This window comes from Malus sylvestris, chromosome 13, assembly GCF_916048215.2.
Source record: "Malus sylvestris chromosome 13, drMalSylv7.2, whole genome shotgun sequence".
In the NCBI taxonomy this organism is placed as follows: domain Eukaryota; kingdom Viridiplantae; phylum Streptophyta; class Magnoliopsida; order Rosales; family Rosaceae; genus Malus; species Malus sylvestris.
Genome location: NC_062272.1, coordinates 5043886 through 5064501, shown reverse-complemented (window position 1 = coordinate 5064501; position 20616 = coordinate 5043886). Strand labels below are relative to the sequence as shown.

The window sequence follows — 20616 nt, the reverse complement described above, 5'->3', positions numbered from 1 at the left end:
AGGACGAGCCAGTCATTGACTACATCAACAGATGGCGCACTCTAAGCCTCGACTGTAAAGACAGGCTCTCGGAAACCTCTTCAATCGAGATGTGCATCCAAGGCATGCAATGGGGTTTGCAATACATCCTTCAAGGCATTAAACCACGGACTTTCGAGGAATTGGCCACTCGCGCCCATGACATGGAGTTGAGCATCGCCCATTATGGGAAGAAGGAACCGATTGCCGACTACAAAAACGACAAAGTTCTTGGGCTAAAGGTGGAGAAGGCTACGTGGAAACCCACCAAGGAAGCAATGACGGTCAACACAGCTCCCGTCAAAATCCTTACACGAGGCAAGGCGATTTAAGCCGAAGGCTTTCGTGATCAAGAGATGCGTAGACACACTTTGAATGAGCTTAAGGAGAAAACTTATCCATTCCCCGACTCTGATGTGGTTGCCATGTTAGAAGACTTGCTGGAAAAGAAGGTGATTGGCTTGCCTGAGTGCAGACGGCCAGAAGAGATGAATCGCACTGACAGTTCAAGGTACTGTAAATTCCACCGCTTCATCAGTCATCCGACAGAAAAATGTTTCGTGCTGAAAGATCTCATCATGAAGTTGGCTCAGAAAGGAATCATCGAGCTAGATCTTGACGATGTGGTGAACACAAACTATACCACCATCACTTCTGGCTCTTCCGACTCGAAGTTTTCACCTCAACCGCTGGGGGCATCCTCCAAGACAAGCAAAATTGAAGGATGGACTCAAGTCACTCCTAAGAAATTGCACAAGAAGCATACGTCTCCTCCACAAGTCCGCCAATCGGAAAGGAGGCAAAGCAGCTCTTGTCAACCTTCAAAGCAACGTGAACGTGTTGAAAATGATGAAATTTCGACACATAGACCGTCCATCCCCATCACGATGCGCGACTTCTTGCCTGAAAACTTCTTCAAACACGCGGTCAAAGCTCCTTGCTATGAAAATTGTGAGGAACGCCTCTCCCGGATTGCTTGACAAAATTCACAAAAGCTCCTTGCCTGCACGAGCCTAAACTGCATGGCACAATGCTCCTTGTTCGCACGAGCCTAAACTGCACGAACCAAGGCTCCTCGCCTACACGAGCCTAAACTGCATGGCACAACGCTCCTCGCCTACACGAGCCTAAACTGCATGGCACAACGCTCCTGGTCTGCACGAGCTGAAACTGCAACACGGCACCAAATGCTCTTTGTCTGCACGAGTTGAAACTGCAAACGACACCAACACTCTTTGCCTGCATGAGTTAAAATTGCAAACGACAAAAATATATATATATATATATATGTATGATTTGAACTACGTTACGACTTGATCTCTTCTTTGGAGGGGTACGTAGGCGGCTCGAATATTCAAAATTTGAGTTCCGTCACACCACAATAAGGAATAAAAATTTTATTAAAAGTTTTAATGCTATTACAATTTCTTTGTACCAAAAAAAAAATCAGCAAGAAGGCACTTGATTGTGCCTGTGAAGCCCAAAGCCTGTGCAGCCCAGGCCCTTATCGAAGCCCAAAGGGATCATTTCTCCTCGGCCCACAGTGCAGCCCAGCAGAGCACACAACTCCAGCCCCACTTGTTCCTAGACTTCTTATCCTTACCAGAAGCTCCAAAGCCGTCCCCAAGCCAAAATGGATGACCAGTCCCTAACAGGAAATCTGATGATTACATGACTGCTTCCTGTAATCGTTCTTTCAAATGTTGAAGTTAATGTTGAAGGTCGGCTACCGGCGGATCTGGACGAACCCATCGTTGTCGGAATCTGCGGTAAACATCATCGATTTGATGAGGTATTCACCCACGGCGGAGCTGAAGAAGCCGGTGTAGAAGACCCGGAGGTCGTCTTTGCTGATCTTGTCGTCATGGTCGGCGTCCGATGCGGTGGAGCCCACCTAGTCGTCGCCGTCGACCCCAACTCCACCATGAGTCGCCAGCTGAGAAATCGAAACAGCGCGTCGGCACATGTGGCCTGTCGGCTAGACTCCGGAGACGATACAGATCTGGTTACAGGTTTGGGCGGTCTGCCGGCGAGCTGTCTTTGGGAGATTGATTCTCCAACAAGATTGATTCTCCAATCATGCTCAAACTCTACAGGGAGATTGAGTCCGAGAGCATTGAGATTGATGACCAACTCTTCAACGACATCATTGCTGGTTTTGCTAAAGCTGGCGAGTCCTCCAAGGCTATGCACATTCTGGCCACGGTCTAGGTCACTAGCTTGAGCCCCAAAACCGCTACCCCCATGGGAAGACAAAAGTGTTGGTCTCCGGCGACCAAAACTCTACCAACCCGAGAAGCACATTTTCATGTCTCACCAAAATTGCCGCCGTCCCAAGATTTGCAGTATGAAATCTATCCTTCCGCAGATCAACCGCCAAACACTACTCACTTTCACAATTCACACAGCCTCCGGTGAATTCGAAGTTCGAAATCCCGACCTCGTCTAGGAACATACGAAAGATCAAAAATGTAGGACGGCAAAGTTAAAGCTGCCAAGCTGGTTGGCTCCGAACCCCACGACGTTGTCTCGCTTCTTTCGGCTTCCGGGAGGGACCTTCTTGTCCGTAACAAAGGTGATCAGATTAAGGTTGAGAGCTTGAAGGAAAAAAAGCTTGAGCTGTATTTTTCTGCATCGTGGTGCAGTACATGCGAACGACTCACCCCAGCTTTAGTTGAGGCCTACAATGAACTCTCTCCAAAAGGTGATTTTGGGATTGTATTTATCTCCGCTGATGAAGATGATGAGTCATTCAAAGGGTACTTCGCGAAGATGCCATGGCTTGCAATCACGTTCTCTGATTCAAAAGCACGCAATCGTGTGGATGAGTTGTTCAAAGTTAGAGAGATACCCCATCTTGTGATCCTTGGCGAAGATGGTAAAGTTTTGAGTGACATGAATGAGAGTCAAAGCCCAGGCTTCGTTTCACAGGCCCAGAAGCCTAGAGACCAAAGTCCAGATTCTCTTCCTCCCGCGCAGACCCTCGGCGTTGATGCACCTCCGTTCGTGCTCTCTCTCCTCCTGGTCGTAGCATTCCTCATCGGCGTTGAAATCAGGGTCTCGCTCCTCGTCGTGGCCGTCTTGTGCCTCTTTGCGATGGCTCGAAACCATAACAAAACCATTTCTCTCTCAGAAGCTGCTTATGGGAAGATCAAAGATAGCCATGAAGTTTCTCCCGATCGCAGCAGCAAGCTCGACCTCGTGCCCTCCATGGCTGAAGCACCGGAGCTCCGAAGCCCTCTCCAACTCCTCATCCTCTCCTCCTTGCTCCGCCATGGCTGCGGCCTTTGAATGAGATTGACAAAACCAAAGTTTGACAATCCACACCCAAAGACCTCCTCCGTCTCTTGCCTTGCAGCTGCCACCAACTTCAAAGACCGCTGTCAAACGACTAGCCGGCCGAGAAGCTCTTCCTCAAATTCGAGCTCCGCTCCCTGCAGAAGATCCTCTACCCATCACCCAAATTTATACAAAATAAATAAATAAATAAATAAATAAATAAATAAAAGAGAAAAAGAAAAAAAGGGTGGTGGTGCATCTGGCACCACGTGAAAAAAGGAGAATGGTGCATCTGGCACCATAATTAAAAGCAAAATATATATATATAATAATAATAAATAATAAATATATATATATATAATAAATTAAAAAAAAACAAAAAAAACAAAAAAACAAAAAAAAAAAACAAAAAAAAGGGATGGTTGTACAGCGCCAAAAGAAAAAGAAATAATATATATATATATATATATATATATATATATATATATATATATATATATATATATATATATGTGTGTACATAATATATATATAGCAAAAAAAAAAATTGCATTGAGAGAAATAAAGTCAATTTTATTTATTTTTCTGGAAATTTTGCATAAATTTGCATTATACATACCTTACAACAACAACAACAACAAAACCTTTTCCCACTAAGTGGGGTCGGCTATATGAATCCTAGAACGCCATTGCGCTCGGTTTTGTGTCATGTCCTCCGTTAGATCCAAGTACTCTAAGTCTTTTCTTAGAGTCTCTTCCAAAGTTGTCCTAGGTCTTCCTCTACCCCTTCGGCCCTGAACCTCTGTCCCGTAGTCACATCTTCGAACCGGAGCGTCAGTCGGCCTTCTTTGCACATGTTCAAAATCACCGGAGCCGATTTTCTCTCATATTTCCTACAATTTCGGCTACTCCTACTTTACCTCGGATATCCTCATTCCCAATCTTATCCTTTCTCGTGTGCCCACACATCCCACGAAGCATCCTCATCTCCGCTACACCCATTTTGTGTACGTGTTGATGCTTCACCACCCAACATTCTGTGCCATACAACATCGCTAGCCTTATTGCCGTCCTATAAAATTTTCCCTTGAGCTTCAGTGGCCTACGACGGTCACACAACACGCCGGATGCACTCTTTCCATCCAGCTCGTATTCTATGGTTGAGATCTCCATCTAATTCTCCGTTCTCTTGCAAGATAGATCCTAGGTAGCGAAAACGATCGCTTTTTGTGATCTTCGCTAGATTGCTCCGGTCATTAGTGTGGATAAGTATATAAATGGATAGAGATAGGAAAGCAAACACAAGATGTACGTGGTTCACCCAGATTGGCTACGTCCACGGAATAGAAGAGTTCTCATTAATTGTGAAGGGTTTACACAAGTACATAGGTTCAAGCTCTCATTTAGTGAGTACAAGTGAATGATTTAGTACAAATGACATTAGGAAATATTGTGGGAGAATGATCTCGTAATCACGAAACTTCTAAGTATCGGAGTGTGGTGTCGTCTTGACTTGCCTTATCTGTCTCATAGGTAGATGTGACATCTTCTCTGGAAGTACTCTTCCTCCATCCAGGGGTGGTATCTTTAACTGGTGGAGATGCACAAGGTAATGTATCAATTTCACTTGAAGCTTACTTGTAGTTTCAGGCTTGGTCAAGCGCGATACAAACCATGTAGTAGGAGTCCCCCAAGTCGCCGAGCTAGGGGGTCTGCTGAAAGAGGTGACAGACAAGGTAAGCAATCAGAGCTCCGGCTGATTGTTCACCTTCTCCCCATCTTGCAGCAGCATGAAGGATAAAGAGAAGAAAAATGAGAAGAGATGATATGAGATACTTTTGCTTTTGAAGAAGTAACTTTCCACAGGCTTATTCTTGAACTGAGCTGGAGGGTTTTCTGGTTTCCTCCAGAGTATAAGGCCGACTGAAGAATTTGAGGGTCAAAACAAGTCCATCAAATCTAGAGTACGTTCCACCCTGCTGATATGGGATACTTTTGCTTTTGACAGAGTAATGAATGTATCGGCACGTGTGCTGTTACGCTTGTCTCCACATGCTTCCTTGTATCCTTCGCACTTGCCCTATCTGTTCCTCAAGCAGATGCGGAATCTTCCCTGGAAACATAAGATGTTGAAGATGAGTACTCGAGAGCAATGCCAGGTAAGTAATCAGGTAAGGGGTTCCAGGCAGTCAGTTCCTGGCTGGAAGCTTGATTCCAAGTGCTGACTGATTGCTCTCTTTCTCCTTGTCTTACAGGTAAAAACAAGGCCAAAAGAAAAGACAGGGAAAAAGCATGATATGGGATACTCTTGCTTTTAACCCTGATGATATGAGATATTCTTGCTCTAGTATAGCTTGTTTGCAGAGGTATTATCGGGGGGAAAGAAAGCTGAATATTTCGAAAGGCTTCGTTGGGAGTGCCCTCTCAGATATGATGAAGGGTTGAGCATTTTTGCAGGTCTGCCTGTCCGTTGGGGATGGAGGTCGACATATATAGGAGTCTCCCTAACAACAAGTAGTAATGCTATTCCTTTACCCTGTTTGGTCATAGCACGGTAGTGGGAGCTGCCAGTTTCACATGTTTTAACTCTGTCAGAGCACTTTGAAAAAGTGGTCTGTGGTATCTGGCTCTCGAGATTCGGAAAACGATGCCTCTTCGATTTTTGAGAAAGCAATCATGCTGGGGGTATGACTCTCGAGATTCGGATAGCAGTGTCTCTTCGATTTTTGAGGAAGTAATCATGTTGGGAGTCTGACTCTCGAGATTCGGAGGGCGATGCCTCTTCGATTTTGGAGCAAGCAATCTTGTTGGGAGTGTTGTCTCGAATGTGAGTAAAGGTTGGGCATGTTTACTAGTCTACCTTGCCACGAAGCACAAAGGTTGACACATAGGGACTTTCCAATTATCCAGCAATGGTACTGTTCCTTTACCCTCTCTTCGATTTTGAGAAAGTAGTCATGTTGGGAGTCTGGTTCTCGAGATTCGGAGGACGGTGCCTCTTCGATTTTGGAGCAAGCAATCTTATTGGGAGTGTTTTCTCGAATGTGAGTAAAGGTTGGGCATGTTTGCTAGTCTACCTTGCCACGAAGCACAGAGGTTGACACACAGGGACTTTCCAATTATCCAGCAGTGGTACTGTTCCTTTACAGTTGTGGGTAATAATATGGTAGCTAGACCTTCAAAATTTATGTGTCTAAACTTTTGTTAGTGCTGTTTCTTTGCTATTCTTTTACCTTTCTTGGTCAGAGCGATGTAGTGGGGGCTACAAGCTTCACGTGCTCAACTTTGGCAGAGAACTTGGCAAAGTTATTTGTGGTACCCATGAGCTATTGTTGCGTGTGGGAAGTGGGTGATTGAACAGTAAGATTCATGTGCTTTCTACTTCACCAGAAGTCTTCGACAGAATGCCCATAATTTCTGCAAAGCTGAGTGTGCGTGTGACAGGTGCTGACAAGGCTAGAAAAGTAGGTGCCTCTTCGATTTCTGAGATCGGCCCTCGTGGTCTCTGAGCAGCCCAGCTTTTGAGAAAGCGAGCGCCTCTTCGATTGATTCGGAGAACGATGCCTCATCGATTTTTGAGAAAGCAATCATGCTGGGGGTCTGGCTCTCGAGATTCGGGGAGCAGTGTCTCTTCGATTTTTGAGAAAGTAATCATGTTGGGAGTCTGGCTCTCGAGATTCGGAGGGCGGTGCCTCTTCGATTTTGGAGCAAGCAATCTTGTTGGGAGTGTTTTCTCGAATGTGAGTAAAGGTTGGGCATGTTTGCTAGTCTACCTTGCCACGAAGCACAGAGGTTGACACACAGGGACTTTCCAATTATCCAGCAATGGTACTGTTCCTTTACCCTCTCTTCGATTTTTAAGAAAGTAGTCATGTTGGGAGTCTGGCTCTCGAGATTCGGAGGACGGTGCCTCTTCGATTTTGGAGCAAGCAATCTTATTGGGAGTGTTTTCTCGAATGTGAGTAAAGGTTGGGCATGTTTGCTAGTCTACATTGCCACGAAGCACAGAGGTTGACACACAGGGACTTTCCAATTATCCAGCAGTGGTACTGTTCCTTTACCCTTGTGGGTAATAATATGGTAGCTAGACCTTCAAAATTTATGGGTCTAAACTTTGTTAGTGCTGTTTCTTTGTTATTCTTTTACCCTTCTTGGTCAGAGCGATGTAGTGGGAGCTGCAAGCTTCACGTGCTCAACTTTGGCAGAGAACTTTGGCAAAGTTATCCGTGGTACCCATGAGCTATTGTTGCGTGTGGGAAGTGGGTGATTGAACAGTAAGATTCATGTGTTTTCTACTTCCCCAGAAGTCTTTGACAGAATGCCCATAATTTCCGCAAAACTGAGTATGCGTGTGATAGGTGCTGACAAGGCTGGAAAAGGCTGGAAAAGTAGGTGCCTCTTCGATTTCTGAGATCGGCCCTCGTGGTCTCTGGGGAGCCCAGCTTTTGAGAAAGCGAGCGCCTCTTCGATTTTTGAGATCGGCCTTCGTGGTCTTTGAGCAGCCCAACTTTTGAGAAAGCAAACGCCTCTTCGATTTCTGATATCAACCCTCGTGATCTCTAAGCAGCCCAGCTTTTGAGAAAGCAAACGCCTCTTCGATTTCTGAGCAGGCGCCTCTTCGATTTCTGAAGCTTCGTCGAGTGCAGATTTTTATAGGGGCTGGCATTAAGTTCCAAAGCACACTTGAATCTCCACCAGTAGAAGCTTCATTCTTGCACTTCTAAGATCTTGATTTGTCCGACCTGTTCTCTCTTCAACACCTTTGAAAATGTCTGGCCACTCCGACCGTCGTTTTGACTTGAACCTTGTTGAAGAGGCAGCCCCGCCTTCTCCAGACAACATATGGCGCCCATCCTTCGTCTCCCCTACTGGTCCTCTTACCGTTGGGAATTCCGTGATGAAGAATGATATGACCGCTGCGGTGGTGGCCAGGAACCTTCTCACTCCCAAAGATAACAGACTACTTTCCAAACGGTCTGATGAGTTAGCTGTTAAGGATTCGCTGGCTCTCAGTGTTCAGTGTGCAGGTTCTGTGTCTAATATGGCCCAACGCCTATTTGCTCGAACCCGCCAAGTTGAATCATTGGCGGCTGAAGTGATGAGTCTCAAACAGGAGATTAGAGGGCTCAAGCATGAGAATAAACAGTTGCACCGGCTCGCACATGACTATGCTACAAACATGAAGAGGAAGCTTGACCAGATGAAGGAAACTGATGGCCAGGTTTTACTTGATCATCAGAGATTTGTGGGTTTGTTCCAAAGGCATTTATTGCCTTCGTCTTCTGGGGCTGTACCGCGTAATGAAGCTCCAAATGATCAACCTCTGATGCCTCCTCCTTCTAGGGTTCTGTCCAGTACTGAGGCTCCAAATGATCCCCCTCCGATGCCTTCTCTTTCTGGGGCTCTACCGACTGCTGAGACTTCTCCTAAGCAACCTTTGTGAAGGCTCCCTCTTGTGTGTTTATTTTGACTCATGTATATGTACATATTTGTAGCTTATCGGGGATATCAATAAATAAGCTTTCCTTCATTTCAACGTATTGTGTTAAATACACCAAAGCCTTCTTCGCTAAGTTCTTTGAATTTTCTTTTGTTAAAGCTTGTATGTTGAAGCTTTCTGAGTGGAGCATGTAGGTTGGGATAGTGTTCCCTTAATTTCCCGAGTGAGGAAAACTTCTCGGTTGGAGACTTGGAAAATCCAAGTCACTGAGTGGGATCGGCTATATGAATCTTAGAACGCCATTGTGCTCGATCCTGTGTCATGTCCTTCGTTAGATCCAAGTACTCTAAGTCTTTTCTTAGAGTCTCTTCCAAAGTTTTCCTAGGTCTTCCTCTACCCCTTCGGCCCTGAACCTCTGTCCCATAGTCGCATCTTCTAATCGGAACGTCAGTAGGCCTTCTTTGCACATGTCCAAACCACCGTAACCGATTTTCTCTCATCTTTCCTTCAATTTCGGCTACTCCTACTTTACCCCGGATATCCTCATTCCTAATCTTATGCTTTCTCGTGTGCCCACACATCCAACGAAGCATCCTCATCTCCGCTACACCCATTTTGTGTACGTGTTGATGTTTCACCGCCCAACATTCTGTGCCATACAGCATCGCCGGCCTTATTGCCGTCTTATAAAATTTTCCCTTGAGCTTCAGTGGCATACGGCGGTCACACAACACGCCGGATGCACTCTTCCACTTCATCCATCCAGCTTGTATTCTATGGTTGAGATCTCCATCTAATTCTCCGTTCTTTTGCAAGATAGATCCTAGGTAACGAAAACGGTCGCTCTTTGGTATTTCTTGATCTCCGATCCTCACCCCTAACTCGTTTTGGCCTCCATTTGCACTGAACTTGCACTCCATATATTCTGTCTTTGATCGGCTTAGGCGAAGACCTTTAGATTCCAACACTTCTCTCCAAAGGTTAAGCTTTGCATTTACCCCTTCCTGAGTTTCATCTATCAACACTATATCGTCTGCGAAAAGCATACACCAAGGAATATCATCTTGAATATGTCGTGTTAACTCATCCATTACCAACGCAAAAAGGTAAGGACTTAAGGATGAGCCTTGATGTAATCCTACAGTTATGGGAAAGCTTTCGGTTTGTCCTTCATGAGTTCTTACGGCAGTCTTTGCTCCTTCATACATATCCTTTATAGCTTGGATATATGCTACTCGTACTCCTTTCTTCTCTAAAATCCTCCAAAGAATGTCTCTTGGGACCCTATCATACGCTTTTTCCAAATCTATAAAGACCATGTGTAAATCCTTTTTCCCATCTCTATATCTTTCCATCAATCTTCGTAAGAGATAGATTGCCTCCATGGTTGAGCGCCCTGGCATGAACCCGAATTGGTTGTCCGAAACCCGTGTCTCTTGCCTCAATCTATGCTCAATGACTCTCTCCCAGAGCTTCATTGTATGACTCATTAGCTTAATACCCCTATAGTTCATGCAATTTTGTACGTCGCCCTTATTCTTGTAGATAGGCACCAAAGTGCTCATTCGCCACTCATTTGGCATCTTCTTCGTTTTCAAAATCCTATTGAAAAGGTCAGTGAGCCATGTTATACCTGTCTCTCCCAAAAGTTTCCACACTTCGATTGGTATATCGTCTGGGCCTATTGCTTTTTTATGTTTCATCTTCTTCAAAGCTACAACCACTTCTTCCTTCCGGATTCGACGATAAAAAGAGTAGTTTCTACACTCTTCTGAGTTACTCAACTCCCCTAAAGAAGCACTCATTTCATGTCCTTCATTGAAAAGATTATGAAAATAACCTCTCCATCTGTCTTTAACCGCGTTCTCTGTAGCAAGAACCTTTCCATCCTCATCCTTGATGCACCTCACTTGGTTTAGGTCCCTTGTCTTCTTTTCCCTTGCTCTAGATAGTTTATAGATATCCAACTCTCCTTCTTTGGTATCTAGTCGTTTATACATATCGTCGTAAGCCGCTAACTTAGCTTCTCTGACAGCTTTCTTCGCCTCTTGCTTCGCTTTTCTATACCTTTCACCATTTTCATCAGTCCTCTCCTTGTATAAGGCTTTACAACATTCCTTCTTAGCCTTCACCTTTGTTTGTACCTCCTCATTCCACCACCAAGATTCCTTTTGGTGTGGGGCAAAGCCCTTGGACTCTCCTAATACCTCTTTTGCTACTTTTCGGATACAACTAGCCATGGAATCCCACATTTGGCTAGCTTCCCCCTCTCTATCCCACACACATTAGGTGATTACCTTCTCTTTGAAAATGGCTTGTTTTTCTTCTTTTAGATTCCACCATCTAGTCCTTGGGCACTTCCAAGTCTTGTTCTTTTGTCTTACTCTTTTGATATGTACATCCATCACCAACAAGCGATGTTGATTAGCCACGCTCTCTCCTGGTATAACTTTGCAATCCTTACAAGTTATACGATCCCCTTTCCTCATTAGAAGAAAATCTATTTGTGTTTTTGACGACCCACTCTTATAGGTGATCACATGTTCTTCTCTCTTCTTAAAGAAGGTGTTGGCTAAGAAGAGATCATATGCCATTGCAAAATCCAAGATAGCTTCCCCATCCTCGTTTCTCTCCCCAAAACCATGGCCACCATGAAAACCTCCATAGTTGCCTGTCTCCCTGCCCACGTGTCCATTTAAATCTCCTCCTATAAATAACTTCTTCGTCTGAGCAATTCCTTGCACCAAGTCTCCAAGATCTTCCCAAAATTTCTCCTTCGAACTCGTATCCAACCCTACTTGAGGTGCGTACGCACTAATCACATTGATAAGTTCTTGTCCTATTACAATCTTGATTGCCATGATTCTATCTCCTACCCTCTTGACATCTACAACATCTTGTACCAAGGTCTTGTCCACGATGATGCCAACACCGTTTCTCGTTCTATTTGTGCCCGAATACCAAAGTTTAAACCCTGAGTTTTCTAGATCCTTTGCCTTACTACCAACCCACTTAGTTTCTTGTAGGCACATAATATTTATCCTTCTCCTCACCATAACTTCCACTACTTCCATAGATTTTCCCGTTAAGGTTCCTATATTCCACGTTCCTAAACGCATTTTGCTCTCTTGAACTCTACCCTTCTGTCCTAGCTTCTTCACCCTCCCCCGTCTAATAGGATCAAAGTACTTCTTTTGTGTGTCCCGGGTAAAGTTGATAGGAGCATATGCTCCCAAACAACTTTGAGTGGAGTCGTTCGAAAAGAAGTTTCTATGGCCCCCTTGCTCATTTAACACTGCATCCGGGTGCCGATGGAGATACAGCGACCCTTGCTCACTTATCACTGTGCTCAGGCCACACAGCGCGCCACTTACGGGTGACGCCCTAGCTTTAGCGCGATTTTGTTCTGGATTCATTTTCATAAGGATTCGACGTGATCATGGAGTGCCGGCTGTCGACTACCTGACGCCCTCCCCCTCCTCCTTTATCCGGGCTTGGGACCGGCCATGTAAGACATAGGCGGAGTTGCATTATACATACCTTAAAAAAAAAAAAATCAAATCAAATCAAATCAAATTTACAAGAGGGGATCTTCAAGGACGATCAGGTGCCGCCTCACCACTCGGCAGAGCTCCAGAAATGAGAGGCGCTGGAGGTTGACTGTTTGAAGCCTCACCACTCGGCGGAACTCCAGGAAGAAGAGGAGCCAAAGGTTGATCATTCGAAGCTTCACTACGCGGTACAGCCCCAGAAGACGAAGGCAAATGTTGTTGGAACAAACCCACAAACCTCCGATGATCAAGTAAAATCTGACCATCAGATTCCTGCATCTGGTCAATTTTCCTCTTCATGTTTGTGGCATAGTTGTGTGCGAGCTTGTGCAACTGTTTATTCTCATGCTTGAGCCCCCTAATCTCCTGTTTGAGACTCATCACTTCAACCGCCAACGATTCAACTTGACGGGTTCGAGCAAATAGGCGTTGGGCCATGTTGGACACAGAACCCGCACATTGCACACTAAGAGCCAGAGACTCCTTAACAGCCAACTCACCAGACCGCCTGGAAAGTAGTCTGTTATCTTTGGGGGTGACAAGGTTCCGGGCCACCACCGCAGCGGTCATATCATTCTTCATCACCGAATCCCCAACGGTAAGAGGACCAGTAGGGGATATGAAGGATGGGCGCCATATGTTATCTGGAGAAGGCGGGACTGCCTCTTCACCAAGATTCAAGTCAAAACGACGATCGGAGGGTCCTGACATTTTCAAAGTGTTGAAGAAAGAAGAGGTCGGACGAATCAAGATCTTAGAAGTGCAAGAAGGGAGTTTTCACAAGTAAAATTTAAGTGTGCTTTGAAACGAACAGCGTGCCTCTATAAAAAATCAGCACTCGACGGGATTTCAGAGATCGAAGAGGCGAGCTCAGAATTCGAAGAGGCCATTCAAAAATCGAAGAGGCAAGCTCAGAAATCGGAGAAGCATTTTGCTTTTCCAGATGCGTCGGCACCCGTCACACGCAAACTCAGCTTTGCGAAAATCACGGGCAATTTGTCGAAGCACCGATCCCAGATATCGAAGAGGCGCCAGTCTTTTTCAGCCATGTCAGCACCCATCGCACGCAAACTCAGCTTTGCGTAAATCACGGGTAATTTTTCGAAGCGCCGATCCCAGTTATCGAAGAGGCGCCAGCCTTTTTCAGCCGCGTCAACACCTATCACATGCACACTTAGCTTGATGAAAATTACGGACAATTTGTCGAAAATTTCTGATAAAGAAGAAAGCACGTGAAGCCATACTGATCGATCACGCATTGGTTACCGACACGAGTAAAAGAATAGTACCTCTACAGGTACTAAAGAATTTCCTATAACTGTCCACCTTCACCCTCCATGGCGAGGCAGACATACAGAACCTTTCTTCATCTCCGAGAACCTTTCTTCATCTCCGAGAACCTTTCTTCATCTCCGAGAATGCCTTCCCAACGAAGCCTCTCGGGTCACTCAGTGTTCCTTATTCCTTGGGGTACCTCTGCAAGCCAATGACTCCAAAGCAAAAGTATCTCATATCACCAGGGTAGAAAGCAAGAGTATCTTATATCATGCGTTCTCCCTGTCTTTTCCTTTGTCCTTGTTCTTACCTACAAAGACAAGGATAAAGAAAACAATATGCCGGAACCTCCACTCAAACTCGGGTAAGGAACCGACTGCTTGGAACCCTTCCCTGATTGCCTACCTAGCACTGCTCTCGAGTACTCGTCTCCCACTGCTGTTGTACTTCCAAAGAAGCTGCCACATCTGCCTGGAGAACAGAGAAGGCAAGTGAAAATGATACCTTGCAACATGTGGAGACAACGTGCAGAAGGAACAAGCAGCGAAGAATGCGGTCTGCACAGTCAACTCAGCATAAGGAATCCGAGCTGAAGAACTCGAGAAGCTGCCACATCTGCCTGAAGAACAAGCAGAGAATAATGCAGCCTGCACAGTCAACTCAGCAGAAGGAGTCCGAACTGAGGAACTCGAGCATATGCCACATTCTGCCAGAAGAATAGATAAGGCAAGGGAAATGATACATTGAAGCATGTGGAGACAAGCACAAAGCACGTGCCGATTCATCCGCTACTTCTTCAAAATCAAAAGTATCTTATATCATCAAAGTTGCAATCACTCTGGACGGTGAACTCGTTTTGACCCTCAAATTCTTGGGTCGACTTACTAGGCGTTGTGGGCTGCACATGCCGATTCACCACCCTTGAATCGAATCCTTAAAGATCAAGTCACCAACTGGAAGAAAAGCCCATCAATCTTGAAGATCATACCGTTGACCAAACTGCTCAGGTGTGAATTAGAAAGATTGAACAAAGCAACAAGTCGTCACCTTCACCTCGTGCCTGCTTGCCATGTATTCGAGTCAACCTTCAAGAATCAAGCCTCAACGGCCCTTGAAGAAGTTTCCGGCCAAATTTAAGATCAAGCCTCGACGGCCTTTGAAGAAATCACAAGTCCGATTCAAGATCAAGTGTCTACCACCCTTGAATCAAAACCTAGTTCAAGAATAAGCTGTGGAAAATCAACAATTGGAGGAATCCAGAAAATCCTCCAACCCAGTTCAAGATCAAAGCTGTGGAAAGTCAACAAGCGCAACAAAATACGTGCTGATTCATCCACTACCAAAGCCAAAGATCATCTACCACATGAAGCTCCTTGTGGTCCAATTTCAACCTTCAAGATCAAGCCTCGACGGCCCTTGAAGAAATCTCCAACCCAATTCAAGATCAAGGCTCAACGGCCCTTGAAGAAATCTCCAACCCAATTCAAGACCAAGCCTCAACGGCCCTTGAAGAAACTTCCAGCCCAATTCAAGATCAAGCCTCGACGGCCCTTGAAGAAATTTCAAACAAAGTTCGAGAACAAGCCTCAACGGCCCTTGAAGAAATCTCCAGCCTGGTTCAAGATCAAGCCTCGACGGCCCTTGGATCGACATCTACAGTAAGGGACTTCAAAACGCATCTCCTACACGTGACAATCACATGTATACGACGCGCCTTGAAGTGGGGGCATTTGTAGACATCGAAATTTCGGTAAATAAATGTTGACCGATAAATCAAAGTTTCAACGCTCATGTATTACATAAATTTTACACGTAGCGTGTGACTCGACGAAAATTGAAATAAGTTGGAAAAGTCATCAAATAGGACACGTGTCCACACCTGGCAGAAACGACTTATTTCATCTGGGATATTATATTCAAAATTAGGCCTTGGAAAATTCTATAAATACAAGCCCATTTCATTCATTTGAAAGGACCAATTCATATTACACCTTGAAGCTCTGAAACTCTGAAACTCCGAAGCTCTCAAGCATCCAAGTTCCCGAAGAATCAAGAAAGTGTTCTTCGTTCTTCCAAGATCAAGCCTCGACGGCCCTTGGATCAACAATCATCCACCTTCAAGATCAAGCCCCGACGGCCCTTGAAGAAAGCGTTCTTCGTTCTTCGTTCATCGTCCTTCCAAGATCAATCCCCAACGGCCCTTTGGATCAACAATCATCCACCAATTCAAGATCAAGCCCCGACGGCCCTTGAAGAAAGTGTTCTTCGTTCTTCGTTCATCGTTCTTCCAAGATCAAGCCCCGATGGCCCTCGGATCAACAATCATCCACCTTCAAGATCAAGCCCCAAAGGCCCTTGAAGAACTTCCACCAATTCAAGATCAAGCCCCGACGGCCCTTGAAGAAAGCACCATCGTTCATCATCCGTTCATCCAAGATCAAGCCCCAACGACCCTTTGGATCAACAACGTCGACAAATCCACACATCCAACCGTTCTTCAAGATTAAGCCCAAAAGCCCTTGAAGATCCGTTCATCACTGTTCTTCAAGATCAAGCCCAAAAGCCCTTGGAGATCCGTTCATCACTGTTCTTCAAAGATCAAGCCCAAAAGCCCCTTTGAAGATCCGCTCAAATCCACCTTCAAGATCAGGTCCACGGCCCTTGAAGAACGTTCATCCTTAGATCAAGCCTAACGGCCATTTGGATCAATCGCACATCCACAAATACACACCTTACGGAGATCGAATCAGAGGATCAAAATAGAGAGAGATTGTAACCCAAAATCATCAAATACAAATATTTGTTTGTGCGCGTTGTTCTTGTCTCTTTCGTTTCAGGAATTTTCCGTGTTCACAACTACATTGATTGATTTTAATATCAGGAACCATCTTGATAGTGAGGGTCAATTTCAATGACCATTTGTGATGAAAACCCTTAAGTTTTATAAACAAACTTTTTTACAAGCAAGGATGTTTACAAATATTACTTTCCAATCAAAAGTTCCAAATTGAACTTATCCATACAGTAAAGACACTTGATTTACACATATATATGCACGTAAACCTTGAAAACCTTAATTATACTTGTGTGAACCATTTATGTGTTACATCAGCACATAACAAAAATTTTGACATAATTGTGATAGAATGATTACATTGATTTGAAACACTTACTTGCGAAACTACATTGATTAATTTTCAATTTCAGACCATTTTGGATGTCATGGGTCAATTTCAAAGACCATTTGTGAGAAAGAAAAAAAATGACTTATGAGGTTCATTTATGTGCTACATCAGCACTTAACAGAATTTTTAACATAATTATAACGGAATGATCACATTGATTTTTGACACATATTTTCAGGAACTACATTGATTAATTTTAATATCAGGAACCATCTTGATAGTGAGGGTCAATTTCAATGACCATTTGTGATGAAAACCCTTAAGTTTTATAAACAAACTTTTTTACAAGCAAGGATGTTTACAAATATTTCTTTCCAATCAAAAGTTCCAAATTGAACTTATCCATACAGTAAAGACACTTGATTTACACATATATATGCACGTAAACCTTGAAAACCTTAATTATACTTGTGTGAAACATTTATGTGTCACATCAGCACATAACAAAATTTTTGACATAATTGTGATAGAATGATTACATTGATTTGAGACATTTACTTGCGAAACTACATTGATTAATTTTCAATTTCAGACCATTTTGGATGTTATGGGTCAATTTCAAAGACCATTTGTGAGAAAAAAATGACTTATGAGGCTCATTTATGTGCTACATCAGCACTTAACAGAATTTTTAACATAATTGTAACGGAATGATCACATTGATTTTCGACACATATTTTCAAGAACTACATTAATTGATTTTAATATCAGGGACCATCTTGATAGTGAGGGTCAATTTTAATGATCATTTATGATGAAAACCCTTAAGTTTATAAACAAACTTTTTTACAAGCAAGGATGTTTACAAATATTACTTTCCAATCAAAAGTTCCAAATTGAACTTATCCATACAGTAAAGACACTTGATTTACACATATATATATGCACGTAAACCTTGAAAACCGTAAAAAAAAAAAAAAAAAGACTTTTGACTATTACAATTTACAAATGTATTAAACATGTGTCGACGCGAGTATTATGGTGATAGTCTTTCCTGTAACAACATCCAAAATTAGCTAGCACCTGAATTAATCAATGCGAGAAGATAAAGAACTTTTCAAAGGGGAAGGGAAGCCCTATTGCTATTTTAACGGTCAACCGATGCAGGGGAGCGGCTGCCCACACTTCCCGTCAAATGTTAGATTAAGACGCTTAATTATAATTAATTAACTGCAAATGCCTTATTTAGCGAATCTGTTCTCATATTTAAAGACACCCCCAAGCAAATCAATAGGTAAGTCGGTTGGTTAATTAATAATCTCTTGTGACCGGTTTAATCTGTTGGCTTGGCTTGGCCGGGACTGCTTCAACACCATCGAGCAACCCTGTCCTCGCCCAACCCGACAGTGTCCTCTCGCAAGGTGTCGGTGGCCGCCGACGAAGTACCAACGACAATGGCAGCAATGTTTAACTCGTCCTATTTCTTTCTATGTTTGTTTTTCTTATCCTTTGCTGTATTTGTTTCGAGTAATGATGGTCCAACCGATGTTGCAAATGAAGATAGTACGGTATTAGATTTAGATGCGTACTGGAAAGAACGAGCCCAAGAAGCCTTAAAGGAGGCCATGGAAAGCTACCATAAAAATCCTGAGCAAGTCACTGAGGAGTTCAATACTGGAGTTGCCGAGTAAGTCTAATTATTGCATGCAGATTTACAGTTTGACAATATATATATATATATATAACGTTTGCTTAACAATATAAGTCTGGCAAAAAATGGGACTTCATACATTTATATATACGTATGTATATGTTTCAGTTTTGTCATCAGTGACATATATACACATATGCAGGCTTTTGTCCAAGGAAAACACCACAAGAAGGAACTTGAGGGGTAACAAGGGTTATAATGGTCCATGCATGGCGACCAATCCAATTGACGCCTGCTGGAGGTGTGACCCTAATTGGGCCGATAACCGAAAGAAGATTGTAGGCTGCGCCCAAGGCTTTGGTAAAAAGGCCACCGGAGGTAAGGACGGTCCCATTTACGTGGTGACTGTGGGCACAGATGATGACGTACAAAACCCCAAACCCGGAACCCTACGCCACGCCGTGATTCAGAAAGGACCTTTGTGGATAATCTTCGCAAGAAGCATGGTGATTAGGCTGCAGCAAGAGCTGATGGTGACCAGTGACAAGACCATTGATGGTAGAGGAGCCAATGTTGTGATAGAAGAGGGTGGTGGCATTACCCTCCAGTTTGTGAAGAATGTAATCCTCACCAACCTTCACATCAAAATGATTGTGTCCAAACCCGGTGGTATGATCAGGGACTCCGTCGACCATATGGGTTTGAGGACCAAGAGTGACGGCGATGGTATCTCCCTCTTTGGTGCCTCCAACGTCTGGATCGACCACATGTCCATGTCCCGGTGCGCAGATGGGCTCATCGATGCCGTCATGGCTTCCACCGCCATCACCATCTCCAACTCCCACTTCACTGACCACGATGATGTACTTAAATTGGAATTACTTTAACCTTAAACTAATTAACCTAATAATTAATGGTGCGTACAGAATTTGAAAATCATGCATGCACGCAGGTGATGTTGTTTGGCGCCAACAACGCGCACACTCAAGACAAAATCATGCAAATTACTTTGGCCTTCAACCACTTTGGTCGGGGACTGGTGCAGAGGATGCCGAGGGTCCGGTACGGATTCTTCCACCTGGTGAACAACGACTACAACCACTGGATCATGTATGCCATCGGAGGAAACATGAACCCTACCATCATCAGCCAGGGTAACAGGTTCATTGCTCCCGTGAACGAGGCCACCAAACAGGTAACATACAGTTTACATGAATTAATTTTTATTAATTAGTAAATACTAACTAGCCCCAGTTAAGTGTCTTCATGCACGAGTGCGGATGTTAGTTTTTACCAAAACGTGTGCTAACTCGATCGAAAAAGTAATCGGTAAATATAGTCCAAATATAACCGTTTATTATACATGCTCTAATACGTTCGTTCATATTTAATCTGTCATTAATTCTGGATTTAATTGTATAGGTGACCCATAGGGAGCATACACCAGAGTCAGAGTGGAAGAACTGGGAATGGAGATCTGAGGGAGATTTGATGATGAATGGAGCTTTCTTTGTTGAATCTGGATCAAGAGCCAGCCAAAACCCAGCAAAGTTGGACATGATGCCCTTCCAACCAGGGACCTTTGCCACAAAGCTCACAAAATTTTCCGGCGCTCTAAGCTGCGTTGTCGGCAAACCCTGCTAAGTTTTTTTGTTATTAATTTCCTCTTTTCTGAACTTGCACACCATTGGATGCAGTACGTGTTGTATTCAAACGCAAAAAAAAGGATCGAAACATATGAAAAAAGAGGATATTCTGAAGCTGTACATATATGTCGCCATTGTTGCACTTTCTAATTATTTTCTTATTCTCTTTTTGGTAATTTATTGGGGAACTAATGAAGGAAAAAAGATGGAAGTGGGAGAGGGATATACACCTAAATTCAAATCTAATGTAAATTGAAGAAAGCAGTAAAGGTCCTGTCCAATCAAACTGATCGAATAATTAATTTAGGACTGCATGTGGATGCTAATTGCAGCATTAGAGTTAACAATACTAATTATAATGGAACGATCCATAAAGATGCGCGCAGCATAATATGATCTATATATCATGATTAGTGCGAATTGATTAATTAACAATTTGACATCCAGTCCGTCAAAGCATCATCACAAGGACAAGGGTTATTCGAAATCTCCATAGGAATTAACGTGGTGTGGAAAGCAACTCCACACATTTTAATTGCATACAATATTCTAGCTATAGGCGATTGACACGTTTGCCATAAAATACAAGTGAATCATATCAGACACAAAGTAGTAAATAATGGACGAAGAA

At 43.7% G+C, this 20616-nt stretch overlaps 1 protein-coding gene across 1 annotated transcript; it reads left to right on the top strand.

Moving 5' to 3' along the window:
* Positions 1–17974: 17974 nt before the first annotated feature.
* LOC126597346 (probable pectate lyase 3) lies at positions 17975–20105 on the top strand. Its single transcript, XM_050264132.1, has 4 exons — positions 17975–18375; positions 18542–19202; positions 19292–19534; positions 19762–20105. The coding sequence occupies exons 1-4, from the start codon at positions 18143–18145 to the stop codon at positions 19981–19983; spliced, it is 1359 nt and encodes a 452-aa protein (XP_050120089.1). The 5' UTR covers positions 17975–18142; the 3' UTR covers positions 19984–20105.
* The last annotated feature ends 511 nt before the right edge of the window (positions 20106–20616 follow it).

Bases quoted from the DNA above. Each gene is read 5' to 3' on its own strand.
- LOC126597346 (XM_050264132.1), top strand. From the start codon at position 18,143: ATGGCAGCAATGTTTAACTCGTCCTATTTCTTTCTATGTTTGTTTTTC. The intron at 19,203-19,291 runs GTACTTAAATTG...GCATGCACGCAG, and splicing joins ACTTCACTGACCACGATGAT to GTGATGTTGTTTGGCGCCAA. The intron at 19,535-19,761 runs GTAACATACAGT...TTAATTGTATAG, and splicing joins TGAACGAGGCCACCAAACAG to GTGACCCATAGGGAGCATAC.